Raw genomic sequence first — 13,447 nt, 5'->3', positions numbered from 1 at the left:
GTGTTTCGTAGCCTTTGATGATTTATCACAGGTTCAAGGGTTCAGCCATAAAATCCATCACAAACACTGCTGGGAGTGTCAGAAGAAAAAAAAAGGAAGGACATGTTTGTCACTTGCTCGTTTATTCATTCCCTTTAGCGGTTTGCTAACAGACTCATAAACAGGTATTTTTACCTGAAAACATTTTACTATGAAAAAAAATCATAAACCTGTGTAAAGATATTCCGGATGAAATAAATAATCTGATTGGATTTTGTGAATCAAACCGAAACTTAATCACACAAACACTGTCGGTGTAAACACGTGCTAATTCTGGTATCGTTATCGCTATGCTAGCGGGCTGGCCGTTGTGTGGCTCCGTCCCAAATGTAAGAGCATAAAACTTGTGTCAAAGCAGCACTGACATTACCTACATGATACACTGTATAGACGAAAGGTTGTGAGCGTTTTTGGACATTCCATTCCACATATAGTCTCAATTTGCTGTTATAACATCTGGGAAGATGTTCCACCAGATTTTGTGGAGATGTGTTGGGAAAGTCAGGAGGCCTGGGGTTGGAGTTCAGAGCTGCATAGCAGAAAAAGTCTCCATAGAAAGCATATCATATTTGTCCATACAGTGTATTGTCAGGTCTAACCTTGAACTTCAGACAGCCGGGTCTGTAACATAGCCAGAGGGTACATGATGTCCTTTCGTAGGTGCTTGCAGACAGATATTTTGTCCACATTGGGAATTGGAATCTTGTCTTACATACTAGCATCTGGGACACAGCCCAAGTCTTGATGCTGCTAAATTGTTGCATTAGCAAAGTCACAGCAGTCCCAGCAGCACGAAAACCCGGCACACGACCACGGTGTTGACCAACCCGATGGCCAAGTACGTGCTGAACTTCAGCGGCACTTCGATTTCCTTCCTCCTGCGGGCACCTACGTCGTCGACTGCCACGTCGTAGTACCAGCACAGCACCCTCAACACGATCCACTTCATCACCTGCCGAGTCAGCACCAGAATCGAAAGCCCCACCACGAACCGCGCAACTCCAAAGGTAAAGATCCTTAAAGTCATAGGAGGAAGGTTCACCGGAAAAGGCCCCGAGGGCTCAAAAGTCACACCGAGCCGCTGGTTGAGCCAGTAACCGACCGAACAGCCGGCCCCGGCACCCAAAATGATCGTGGTGTCCCCTCGCGAGTCACTATAGTGGTCCAGCGCGGGGTAATTGTAGCATAGCATGAGCGGCACAACCAAAGCGATGACTGGGGACATCGGATTGTTCAGCTGGAAGAAGTCCAAACTGTCCCAGTAAGGGTAGGACACAACCAGAATGAGGGCGGATATCAGATTCCCACAGATCACGTCCTGAAAGGGGAGAAAGAGTGAGGCTTAGGACCTGTGGACCACAAGTACTGTGGGGCAATCAGTGACAAATTTGGAAATTGGTACACACTAATGGGCACGCTAATGATGATGCTAATCATTTCAGTTTGTGAACGAGCTAGAGACTTGATAGCTAGCAAGGTTACTAACTAGAGCAAGGAGAAACGTTTATTTTGCCTTGCTAATCTGCGATTATAACAAGCTTTAAACGCTTGAAAAAGTCATGCTAGCTTGATCACCTGAACAAGGTGGCATGAACAATCCTGAACAAAGTCCAGAGATTTATCACACAATTACCTAGCCAAGTTTTAAATTAAATAGCACACTATTTTAAACTCTGGACTAAATAGCTGTGCTTTGTCACCCAGTAAAGTTCTCGCGCTAACAGCACTTTGGATGGCAGTCGAGGGAATTCAACCAAGGGGAAGTGGACAGGTGGACATAAAAAACCAGGGTTGTAATAGAGGCAGTTATTTGACAGAAGAGCGTGCGCACACACACACACACACACACACAGTATGTTCGAATCTTACCAAAGCTGAGTGCATGCCGGTGTAGAGACGACTCAGGCTCACAAGGGCTGAAAGAACAACCGCTACGACCAAACCAACCTCGAACTGGAACTAAAGCAAACACACACACCACAAAACACTGCAATTTTGGGTTTCAGAAAATAAAAGTTGTTTTTAAAATTGGATTTGAATTAGTTATTTCTATAGTTATGCACACGTGTGTGTGTGTGTGTGTGTGTGTGTGTGTACCTTCACCCTCTCGGGAGCGCTCAGCAACAATGTGAAGGCAATGGCAGTGGCTGCCATAGCGTGAGTTGATGGCATGCCGAACTCGATACGCTGCTCCAGTTTTACCACAGGGGGCGACAAGGGCCGAGGAAGCTTCAGCATATCCTTCAGCACCTGTCCAATATACATTACCACCTACAGAGAGACAATAAATCACCTATTATACATCACCACCTATAAAGAAAGACAGTAATCACCTGTCCCGTTATATGTCACCACGTGTACAGAGTAATAATCACCTGTCCCGTTATACGTCACCACGTGTACAGAGTAATAATCACCTGTCCCGTTATACGTCACCACGTGTACAGAGTAATAGTCACCTGTCCTGTTATACGTCACCACGTGTAGAGAGTAATAATCACCTGTCCCGTTATGTCACCACGTGTAGAGTAATAATCACCTGTCCCTTTATACGTCACCACGTGTAGAGAGTAATATCACCTGTCCTGTTATACGTCACCACGTGTAGAGTAATAATCACCTGTCCCGTAATACGTCACCACGTGTAGAGTAATAATCATTTGTCCTGTTATACGTCACCACGTGTAGAGTAATAATCACCTGTCCTACATGAATAATTGTATTGATTTGCATACTATTTCTACATGAACTTACAGTCCACATGTTGACCAGGCGCCGACACAGGAAGGGATCCAGGTTCCAGTGGATGAAGGGCAGAAAGGAGATGTAGGACACTTCGTTTCCCAGCATGGTAGAGACCACAAACAGGAAGAACAGTGGCCAGTTCTTCACTACATACTGCAAACTCCAGTCCTAGAGAGAGAATCAGATTCAGTTCATTCACTGGAATATTTTAATCCTGCTTTGACTCTGTCTCAGTGTGTTCAGTTTTTTTATCCATGATGGTATGAGGAATACGCCTGTGGTTGACGCCCTCAAGGTTGGTAGATCTTCAACCCTCAAATGTCTATATAGTGAAGATAAAGTACATACATCAAGTGTGTGTGTGTCACATGCAACACACACAGTGCACACTACACACTCAGTACACACTCAAAACACTTCACACTTAACACACAGTGCACGCTACACTCTCAGTACACACTCAATACACAATACACACTCAGTACACAATACACACTCAGTGCACACTCAGTACACAATACACACACAGTGCACACTAAACACTCAGTGCACAATACACACACAGTGCACACTACACACTCAGTACACACTCAATACACACACAGTGCACACTAAACACTCAGTGCACAATACACACACAGTGCACACTACACACTCAGTACACACTCAATACACTACACTCTCAGTTCACACTCAGTGCACACTACACTCTCAGTACACACTCAATACACACTATACACTCAGTGCACACTCAGTACACAATACACACTACACACTCAATACACAATACACACTACACTCTCAGTACACACTCAATACACAATACACACACAGTGCACACTAAACACTCAGTACACAATACAGTACACACTCAATACACTACACACTCAATACACACTCCACACTCAGTGCACACTACACTCTCAGTACACACTCAATACAAACTACACACTCAGTACACACTCAGTGCACACTACACTCTCAGTACACACTCAATACACACTATACACTCAGAACACTCAATACACACTACACACTCAGAACACACTCAATACACACTCAGTGCACACTACACACTCAGAACAAACTCAATACACACACACACACTCAGTGCACACTACACTCTCAGTACACACTCAATACACACTACACACTAAGTGCACACTCAATACATAATACACACTCAGTGCACACAAAACACTCAGAACACACTCAATACACAATACACTCAGTGCACACTACACTCTAAGAACACACTCAATACACAATACACACTCAGTGCACACTACACTCTCAGTACACACTCAATACACACTATACACTCAGTACACAATACACACAACACACTCAGAACACACTCAATGCACACTACACTCTCAGTACACACTCAATACACAATACACATTACACTCTCAGTACACACTCAATACGCAGTATGCACTCAGTACACACTCAATACACACTACACACTCAGTGCACACTCAATACACACACACACTCAATGCACACTACACTCTCAGTACACACTCAATACACAATACACACTACACTCTCAGTACACACTCAATACACACTATATACTCAGTACACAATACACTACACACTCAGAACACACTCAATACACAATACACACTACACTCTCAGTACACTCAATACACAATACACAATCAGTGCACACTACACACTCAGTACACAATACACTACACACTCAGTACACACTCAGTACACACACAATACACACTCAGAACACACTCAATACACAATACACACTACACTCTCAGTACACACTCAATACACACACACTCAGTGCACTACACACTCAGTACACACTCAATACACACTACACACTCAGTGCACACTCAATACACACACAGTGCACACTAAACACTCAGTACACACTCAATACACTACACTCTCAGTACACACTCAATACACACTATACACTCAGTGCACACTCAGTACACAATACAGTACACACTCAGTACACACTCAATACACAATACACACTACACTCAGTACACACTCAATACACACACACACTCAGTGCACACTACACACTCAGTACACAATACATACTACACAACCAGTACACACTCAGTACACAATATACACTACACTCTCAGTACACACTCAATACACAATACACACTCAGTACACAATACATACTACACAATCAGTACACACTCAGTACACAATATACACTACACACTCAGAACACACTCAATACACATTACACACTCAGTGCACACTACACACTCAGTACACACTCAGTGCACACTAAACACTCAGTACACACTCAATACACAATACACACTCAGTGCACACTACACACTCAGTACACACTCAGTACACACTACACACTCAGTGCACACTAAACACCCAGTACACACTCAATACACTACACACTCAGTGCACACTACACACTCAGTACACACACACACTACACACTCAGTACACACTCAGTACACAATATACACTACACTCAGTACACACTCAATACACAATACACAATCAGTACACACTCAGTACACAATATACACTACACACTCAGAACACACTCAATACAATACACACACACACACACTCAGAACACAATCAATACACACACTACACACTCAGTACACACTCAATACACACACACTCAGAACACACTCAGTACACAATACACTACACACTCAATACACACACAGTGCACACTACACACTCAGTACACACTCAATACACACACGACACACTCAGAACACAATCAATACACAATACACACTCAGTGCACACTACACACTCAGTACACACTCAATACACACTACACACTCAGAACACACTCAATACAATACACACACTCAGAACACACTCAGTACACAATACACACTACACACTCAGTACACACTCAATACACACACTCAGTACACTCAGTACACACTCAATACACAATACACACACACACTCAATACAATACACACTACACACAATACACACTCAATACACACTACACACTCAGTGCACACTCAATACACAGTACACACGCAGTGCACACTAAACACTCAGTACACACTCAATACACTACACACTCAGTACACACTCAGTACACAATATACTACACACTCAGTGCACAGTACACTCTCAGTACACTCAATACACACACACACACAGTGCACACTACACTCTCAGTACACACTCAATACACTACACACTCAGTACACAATACATACTACACAATCAGTACACAATATACACTACACACTCAGAACACAATCAATACACACACTACACTCTCAGTACACACTCAATACACAATACACACTACACTCTCAGTACACACTCAATACACAATACACACTACACTCTCAGTACACACTCAATACACACTACACACTCAATACACAATACACACTCAGTGCACACTACACTCTCAGTACACACTCAGTACACACTACACACTCAGTACACACATTTAATACACAACACTCAGTACACACTACACACTCAGTGCACACTCAATACACAGCACTCAGTACACACTACACACTCAGTACACACAATACACAACACTCAGTACACTACACACTCAGTACACACTCAGTACACACATTTAATACACAACACTCAGTACACACTACACACTCAGTACACACAATATACAACACTCAGTACACACTCAATACACACTACACTCAGTACACAATACACACTCAATACACAACACTCAGTACACACTACACACTCAGTACACACTACACACTCAATACACACTCAGTACACAACACTCAATACACACACCTTCAGTGTGTCATCAGGCTGATGAAACCTTCCCACCTATCAGACTTCACACCTCACCCAACTCGCACAGCGGGAAAATCCGGTCTCACTGCAGCTCACCTGGGAAGTTTTTTTTTTTTTTTTTTTTAAAGTTTAGTTTATTTATTATATTTTTACTTTTTTTATTATTATTTTTACTTACTTCGCTTTTCGGGCGTCCGTTCGCCGCGCGCTCGCTTGGACCCTCCCGACACGCGGGTTTCTTGCCCCCTTCGTGGACCCTCGAGCGCTCGTGAGCGGCGCGTGCGGCTGGGAACAAACCGCAGGCGCGCTGGAAAGCGGCCACCAGTTCTGAGCTGCTCAGGTACGAGATCACGGACCTCATCATCATCATAATCATCATCATCATCATCAGCAGCAGCAGCAACAGCTACAACCACAACAAACAACCACCAGCACGAATACTTCCAACACCGCTACTGAAACCGGTGCAATGCAATGAACATCAGGAGCACAGAGCGAGTTGTGTCTCCTTGACTTCCGAGAATTTCTACACGTTTGTCACGCGCGGGTCTGTGTGACGTCACAGCTCATTTAATTTACTGTCATATAATTTGTGAAAACCTTCATCCGGGCTTCTTCACCTCATCTAACATTAACATACAGGCTGGAGATGGACCGTGCGATGGTCATCAGTGGGTCATGTGCCCATCATGGTGTGTGTGAGGAGATGGCAGGGGTTTGAGAGCGACAGGACTGTGCGTGTGTGTGTGTGTGTGTGCAACAGTTTCCTGCTCCTGCCGGTAGGGGGCGTATTAAAGCGTTCAATAAAACAATGATACAAGGTGGTGATTGTTTTAAACACGATTCTTCAAGAAACAGTACTGCTGAACTGTAGCTCCTTCTGTCACTTAGACAACATCTACTACTATCTTCATCATCATCATCATCATCATCATAATAATAATAATAAAAAAAGGCACTGATAACTACAGTAAAACATTGCATAGACTTAACACTCAGACTCATTAAAACTGTACAGACTTATTAACATTTTCTTCTTCTACGTCGTCTTCTTCTTTTCGGCTGCTCCCATTAGGGGTCGCCACAGCGGATCATCTGTCTCCATCCCCCCCTGTCCTCTACATCTGCCTCTGTCACACCAACTACCTGCATGTCTTCCCTCACCACATCCATAAACCTCCTCCTTGGTCTTCCTCTTTTTCTCCTTCCTGGTGGCTCCATCCTCAGCATTCTCCTACTGATATACCCCATGTCCCTCCTCTGCACATGTCCAAACCATCTCAATCTCACCTCCCTCACCTCGTCTCCAAAACGTCCAACATGTGCTATCCCTCTAATAAAATCATTTCTAATCCTGTCCATCGTCGTCACTCCCAACGAACATCTCAACATCTTCAGCTCTGCTACCTCCAGCTCCATCTCCTGTCTTTTACTCAATGCCACTGTCTCTAATCCATACAACATCTCAGGTTTCACCACAGTCCTATAAACTTTCCCTTTCATTCTCACAGATACTTTTCATCACAAATCACTCCTGCTATCACTCTTCTCCACCCACTCCATGCCTGCACTCTTTTCTTCACTTCTCTAACACACTCCATTACTTTGCACTGTTGACCCCAGGTACCTGAACTCCTCCACCTTCTCCGCCTCTTCTCCCTGCAACTGCACCCCTCCACTGCCCTCCCTCTCATTTACACACATGTACTCTGTCTTACCCCTACTGACTTTCATTCCACTTCTCTCCAGCGCATATCTCCACCTCTCCAGGCTCTTCTCCACCTGCTCCCAACTCTCACCACAAATCACAATATTCTCCGCAAACATCATAGTCCACAGAGACTCCTGTCTGACCTCGTCCTTCAACCTGTTCATCAACATTTACAAACTCATTAATTCTCTCAGACTCGTTAATACTGTACAGACTCGTTAATACTGTACAGACTCGTTAATTCTCTCAGATTCGTTAATACTAACATTAACATTTACAGACTCATTAATTCTCTGACTCATTAATTCTGTACAGACTCTTTAATACTGTACAGACTCGTTAATACTGTACAGACTCGTTAATTCTCTCAGACTCATTAATACTAACATTAACATTTACAGACTCGTTAATTCTCTCACTCATTAAAACTGTACAGACTTGTTAATTCTGTACAGACTCATTAATACTGTACAGTCTCGTTCATTCTCTCAGACTCATTAATTCTGTACAGTCTCGTTCATTCTCTCACTCATTAATTCTGTACAGACTCGTTAAATCTCTCAGACTCATTAATACTGTACAGACTCTAATACTGTACAGACTCGTTAATTCTCTCAGACTCATTAATTCTGTACAGACTCGTTTATTCTCTCAGACTAATTAAAACTGTACAGACTTGTTAATTCTGTACAGACTCATTAATTCTGTACAGACTCGTTAATTCTCTCAGACTCATTAATACTGTACAGACTCATTAATTCTCTCAGACTCATTAATACTGTACAGACTCATTAATTCTCTCAGACTCATTAATACTGTACAGACTCTAATACTGTACAGACTCTTTAATACTGTACAGACTCATTAATTCTGTACAGACTCATTAATTCTCTCAGACTCATTAATTCTGTACAGACTCGTTAATTCTCTTAGACTAACATTTACAGACTTATTAATTCTGTACAGACGCTAACATTTACAGACTATTTCTCTCAGACTCATTAATATTGTACAGACTCATTAACATTTACAGACTCATTAATTCTTTTAGACTCATTAATACTGTACAGACTCTAACATTTACAGACTCATTAACATTTACAGACTCGTTAATACTGTACAGACTCGTTAATTCTCTCAGATTCATTAATACTGTAGAGACTCGTTTATTCTCTCAGACTAATTAAAACTGTACAGACTTGTTAATTCTGTACAGACTCATTAATTCTGTACAGACTCGTTAATTCTCTCAGACTCATTAATACTGTACAGACTCATTAATTTCTTTCAGACTCATTAATACTGTACAGACTCATTAATTCTCTCAGACTCATTAATACTGTACAGACTCTAATACTGTACAGACTCATTAATCCTCTCAGATTAATTAATTCTGTACAGACTCATTAATTCTCTCAGACTCATTAATTCTGTACAGACTCGTTAATTCTCTTAGACTAACATTTACAGACTTATTAATTCTGTACAGACGCTAACATTTACAGACTATTTCTCTCAGACTCATTAATATTGTACAGACTCATTAACATTTACAGACTCATTAATTCTTTTAGACTCATTAATACTGTACAGACTCTAACATTTACAGACTCATTAACATTTACAGACTCGTTAATACTGTACAGACTCGTTAATTCTCTCAGATTCATTAATACTGTAGAGACTAACATTTACAGACTCATTAACATTTACAGACTCATTAATACTGTAGAGACTCTAACATTCTTAGACTTATTACTGTTTTTCTCAGTTGCTTTGGAACATTTCCCAAATCATTCGTAATAAGTGCAGATCAGTAGGTGCCTTCTCAAACCAATTTCTACAAACAGCACAACATGTTGGATTACCTGCAGGTGAACCAAATCCTTTATTCACCTCTCAAAAGTAACTATTTTGTGTCAACGATCATCTCAATGCCTCGGAATAACGAGTCCATTTGCCATCGATCACAAACAAGATCGTCAAAGTGATCAGTGGACATTCAAGATCCATCTGCACAATTCAGCAATTCACAAAAAACAAACAAGTTGAATAGAAATTTCAGCTTGACTGATGATGACAACCGGTTTAACCATTTTGCATTCAATAAACTGATGTCTAGATGTTTTGGGGGTTAAAACTTTGCAGGTGAGAAGCAGTTCAACAAATGATCATTTTTGGAAACAGACAATTTGTACACAACGAATTGAATGAACGAATCAACGCATTCGCAATTTGTTCCAATCAACAAGAAATTGCTTTTATGATCCAGGTGAAGGTGAAACAAGTAGTTTGGAGATATTTCATTTTCTGATCTGAGAAACACTCCAAAGAAAATGAGTTCATGGACGCTTACCTCATCAAACCTCCTGGTATGGTCAGGTCTTTGTGCTTCATCTTCAGGCCAGGAAACTTTCCAGGATGGAAAAAATGAAGTGAAACTGTAAAAAATGTGCCATGCTAGAAGACCACGCTCAGCACTGTCAGCCATGATGCTTTGCACAGGAAATGAGGAACGACCACGAGAACCACAACGCTACAGCCCATATACCTGAAATCCGACTTTGGGTGAAGCTGTGATGAACATCTTCATCTTCCTGAATTAGGATCAGGTGGAACATCATCAGAGTTCCTGTGTGATCTTTCAATTATCTGCATGACTGGTGATGTTCCACCTGATCCTACTTCGTTCACCAGGGAATTTACACCTGTATACCTTTTTTATTATTATTTATTATTATTTTTATTTTAAGTATTTCATTATTCGATTATATTATTATAATTCATAATTGAATATTTATATTTTACATGAATTCGATGATTATTATTATTATTTATAGTAACCCAATCAAAATTTGATCATCATTCATTTGTTTATTTATTTATTTACAGCTGAGCCGCTGTGGAAGAAAAAAACAGAGCTACAACCTCCAGGCCAATCAGAAACGAGAAACCCGAGGTTTGGGGGCGTGTTTTCGGAAATTCGATCGATCACACGTCGTCCTATGAGTAACCTGGTCGCGTGTTTTGTACTACTATTTCAGTGGGATTTCAGAGGGTAAACCGGAAGTGAACCGGGAGGAAGAATCCTTTGGCACGGATGGCGTGGGGCGTGTTGGGTTCATGTTGGGTTCGGCTTTGATCCCAGCGCCTCTCGAGAAGCAGCATCATCGCGGCGCGTGATGGCGGAGTGAGGAGATGTGATGAGATGTGATGAGATGTGATGTGAGCCCAACCCGAGTTTCTTTAAAAGAAAGAGAAAGAGAAAGAGGAAAGAAAGAAAGGAGAGAAGAAGAAGACGCTGCTCGTGACGCTGAGATTTACCGGAGGGTAGAAAAAGAAAAGGAGGCTGAAAAAAAAAAAACAACGCATTACGTCATTGAGATTTTTCCAGAAGTGATAAGATCTTCTTCTTCTTTTTTTTGACCAAAAAATGCCTGGTTGATAACGGATTAATAAAAAGAGGGAGTGGGCGGGAGTCTGATCGGCGTCATCCCGCTCGATGATGATGATGATGTTGTGATCGGGACGTGCGCGAGACGCCGCCGCGATGGCCGAGCACGCGGCTATGGATGCGGACGCCGCGGTGGCAGCGTGCGGCTGCGCGGACCGGTACGAGGAGTACGAGTGCAAGATCTGCTACAACTACTTCGACCTGGACCGGCGCGCGCCCAAAATCCTCGAGTGCCTGCACACGTTCTGCGAGGAGTGCCTGCACGCGCTGCACCTGCGCGAGGAGCGGCCGTGGCGCGTCACGTGCCCCGTGTGCCGCCACCGCACGCCCGTGCCGGACTATCGAATCCGCAACCTGCCCAACAACACCAAGGTCACGGAGGACTTTCCGCTGCGCGTGGACGCCGATGCCGACCCAGTGCCGCAGGACGCGCTGCCGCCGCACCCGCCGCCGCTGCACCCGGCGCTCGCGGCCCTGCGGCGCGACGACGCGCCGCCGGGACGCCCCGCGGCCGCGCACGCGACCCCGTCCACCACGGCGTCCACGGCCACCATGACGCTCTCGCAGGACTCGGTGGCGTCGCGCCGCGAGAGTTGCCACGAGGGCTGCTGCCGGCGGCTCGCGCTCACCGCCGGCTGCGCGTGCGTCGCCTTCTCGTTCGTGGCGATGCTCGCGCTGCTGTTCGCCGGACTCGTCTTCGTGCACGGCAACTCCGCGGACCGGCCGCCGTCCCCCGCCGGTCCCGTGTGCCTGTCGGTTGCCAGCGTCCTCGCCATGGTGGCCGTGGTGGTCACGTGGCTCCTCTGCTGGCTTAAATACAGACCGGAGCACGAGGCGACCGGACGCGCCTCGGCCACGAGCAACAGCAGCAGCCGGAGAAACGCCTGAGCTCGCGCTCTGTTTGTGTGTGTGTGTGTGTGTGTGTGTGTGCGTGCGTTATTATTATGCTGCCGTATATCAATATCATTATTATCATTAATATCATTCATTAGAGCGAAATGACTTTTGCTCTTAATCCTTCCTATGCACTTAAACACGACTGACAATCTCTTTACACACACACACACACACACACACACACAAAAATGAATCAGACAATCAAGTTTGACTGATCAACAATTGATCCAAGTTGTTTATCTGAAATTGCATGTAATTCTTGAGAAACAATTGAAGGAAAATCTTTATTATTATTATTATTATTATTATTATTATAATATTTACAGGGGTGTGGTCATGTTCAGGAGGTTCTGAAACCTCCTTTCTCGTCCTCTCAGTGCGAATATATTTTATTATTTGACGGGGTGTAGTGATATTTGCAGATCGGAGCCACAGAAATTGTTCTTTTCGATCATTCCATCGAGCATCGGAACCAAACTTGCCGCTCGAAGCATCAACCTGGTTCCTTTAAACCGGTTTTAACGTATGGATATGTAACAAGCGAAGACGTCTTTTTATCATATACAACAATTAGCTTTATAACTTGTTGCTTATGAAATCAACCGTGGAGGCCTCCATGTTTGTTTTTCCTCTTTTAGCGACATCGTTCGCAATAATGGCGTTTTCGCAGTGACGTTTCGGGCCCTGAGCAGGCGGACACTAAGGATGAACGAACGATTGCATTCGCTTTTTTGCTTTCAAGGAAATTCTGTTCCTCTTTGTAATGTAAATCCGCGTTCATTCCATCGACGACGATGGTTGTGGGGCCAAAAAAATCTATA

General features: G+C 43.4%; 2 protein-coding genes across 4 annotated transcripts; one reads left to right on the top strand and one right to left on the bottom strand.

Moving 5' to 3' along the window:
• Positions 1-105: 105 nt before the first annotated feature.
• Positions 106-10,903, bottom strand: sgpp2 (sphingosine-1-phosphate phosphatase 2). Of its 3 annotated transcripts, none has more exons than XM_046862933.1 (6): positions 10,632-10,903; positions 6,743-6,970; positions 2,794-2,952; positions 2,137-2,310; positions 1,909-1,998; positions 106-1,357 (listed from the first exon to the last, which is right to left on the bottom strand). In XM_046862933.1, the coding sequence occupies exons 1-6, from the start codon at positions 10,764-10,766 to the stop codon at positions 812-814; spliced, it is 1,332 nt and encodes a 443-aa protein (XP_046718889.1). In that variant the 5' UTR covers positions 10,767-10,903; the 3' UTR covers positions 106-811. The 3 variants fall into 3 exon arrangements, with proteins under 3 accessions (XP_046718889.1, XP_046718891.1, XP_046718890.1); XM_046862935.1 differs by lacking the exon at positions 10,632-10,903 and adding an exon at positions 6,562-6,660 and having other exon boundaries at positions 6,743-7,671; XM_046862934.1 differs by lacking the exon at positions 6,743-6,970.
• A 193-nt stretch (positions 10,904-11,096) lies between these two features.
• Positions 11,097-12,919, top strand: LOC124394587 (E3 ubiquitin-protein ligase rnf152). Its single transcript, XM_046862936.1, has one exon. It carries the CDS (start codon positions 11,826-11,828, stop codon positions 12,615-12,617), a length of 792 nt encoding a protein of 263 aa, XP_046718892.1. The 5' UTR covers positions 11,097-11,825; the 3' UTR covers positions 12,618-12,919.
• Positions 12,920-13,447: the final 528 nt, after the last annotated feature.

Source organism: Silurus meridionalis, chromosome 12 (genome assembly GCF_014805685.1).
Source record: "Silurus meridionalis isolate SWU-2019-XX chromosome 12, ASM1480568v1, whole genome shotgun sequence".
In the NCBI taxonomy this organism is placed as follows: Eukaryota; Metazoa; Chordata; class Actinopteri; order Siluriformes; family Siluridae; genus Silurus; species Silurus meridionalis.
This window is presented reverse-complemented; position numbering and strand designations above follow the sequence as displayed.

Bases quoted from the DNA above. Each gene is read 5' to 3' on its own strand.
- sgpp2 (XM_046862933.1), bottom strand. From the start codon at position 10,766: ATGGCTGACAGTGCTGAGCGTGGTCTTCTAGCATGGCACATTTTTTAC. The intron at 6,971-10,631 runs GTAAGCGTCCAT...TTGTGGTTGTAG, and splicing joins ATACCAGGAGGTTTGATGAG to CTGTTGCTGCTGCTGCTGAT. The intron at 2,953-6,742 runs GTAAGTAAAAAT...TTCTCTCTCTAG, and splicing joins ACGGACGCCCGAAAAGCGAA to GACTGGAGTTTGCAGTATGT.
- LOC124394587 (XM_046862936.1), top strand. From the start codon at position 11,826: ATGGCCGAGCACGCGGCTATGGATGCGGACGCCGCGGTGGCAGCGTGC.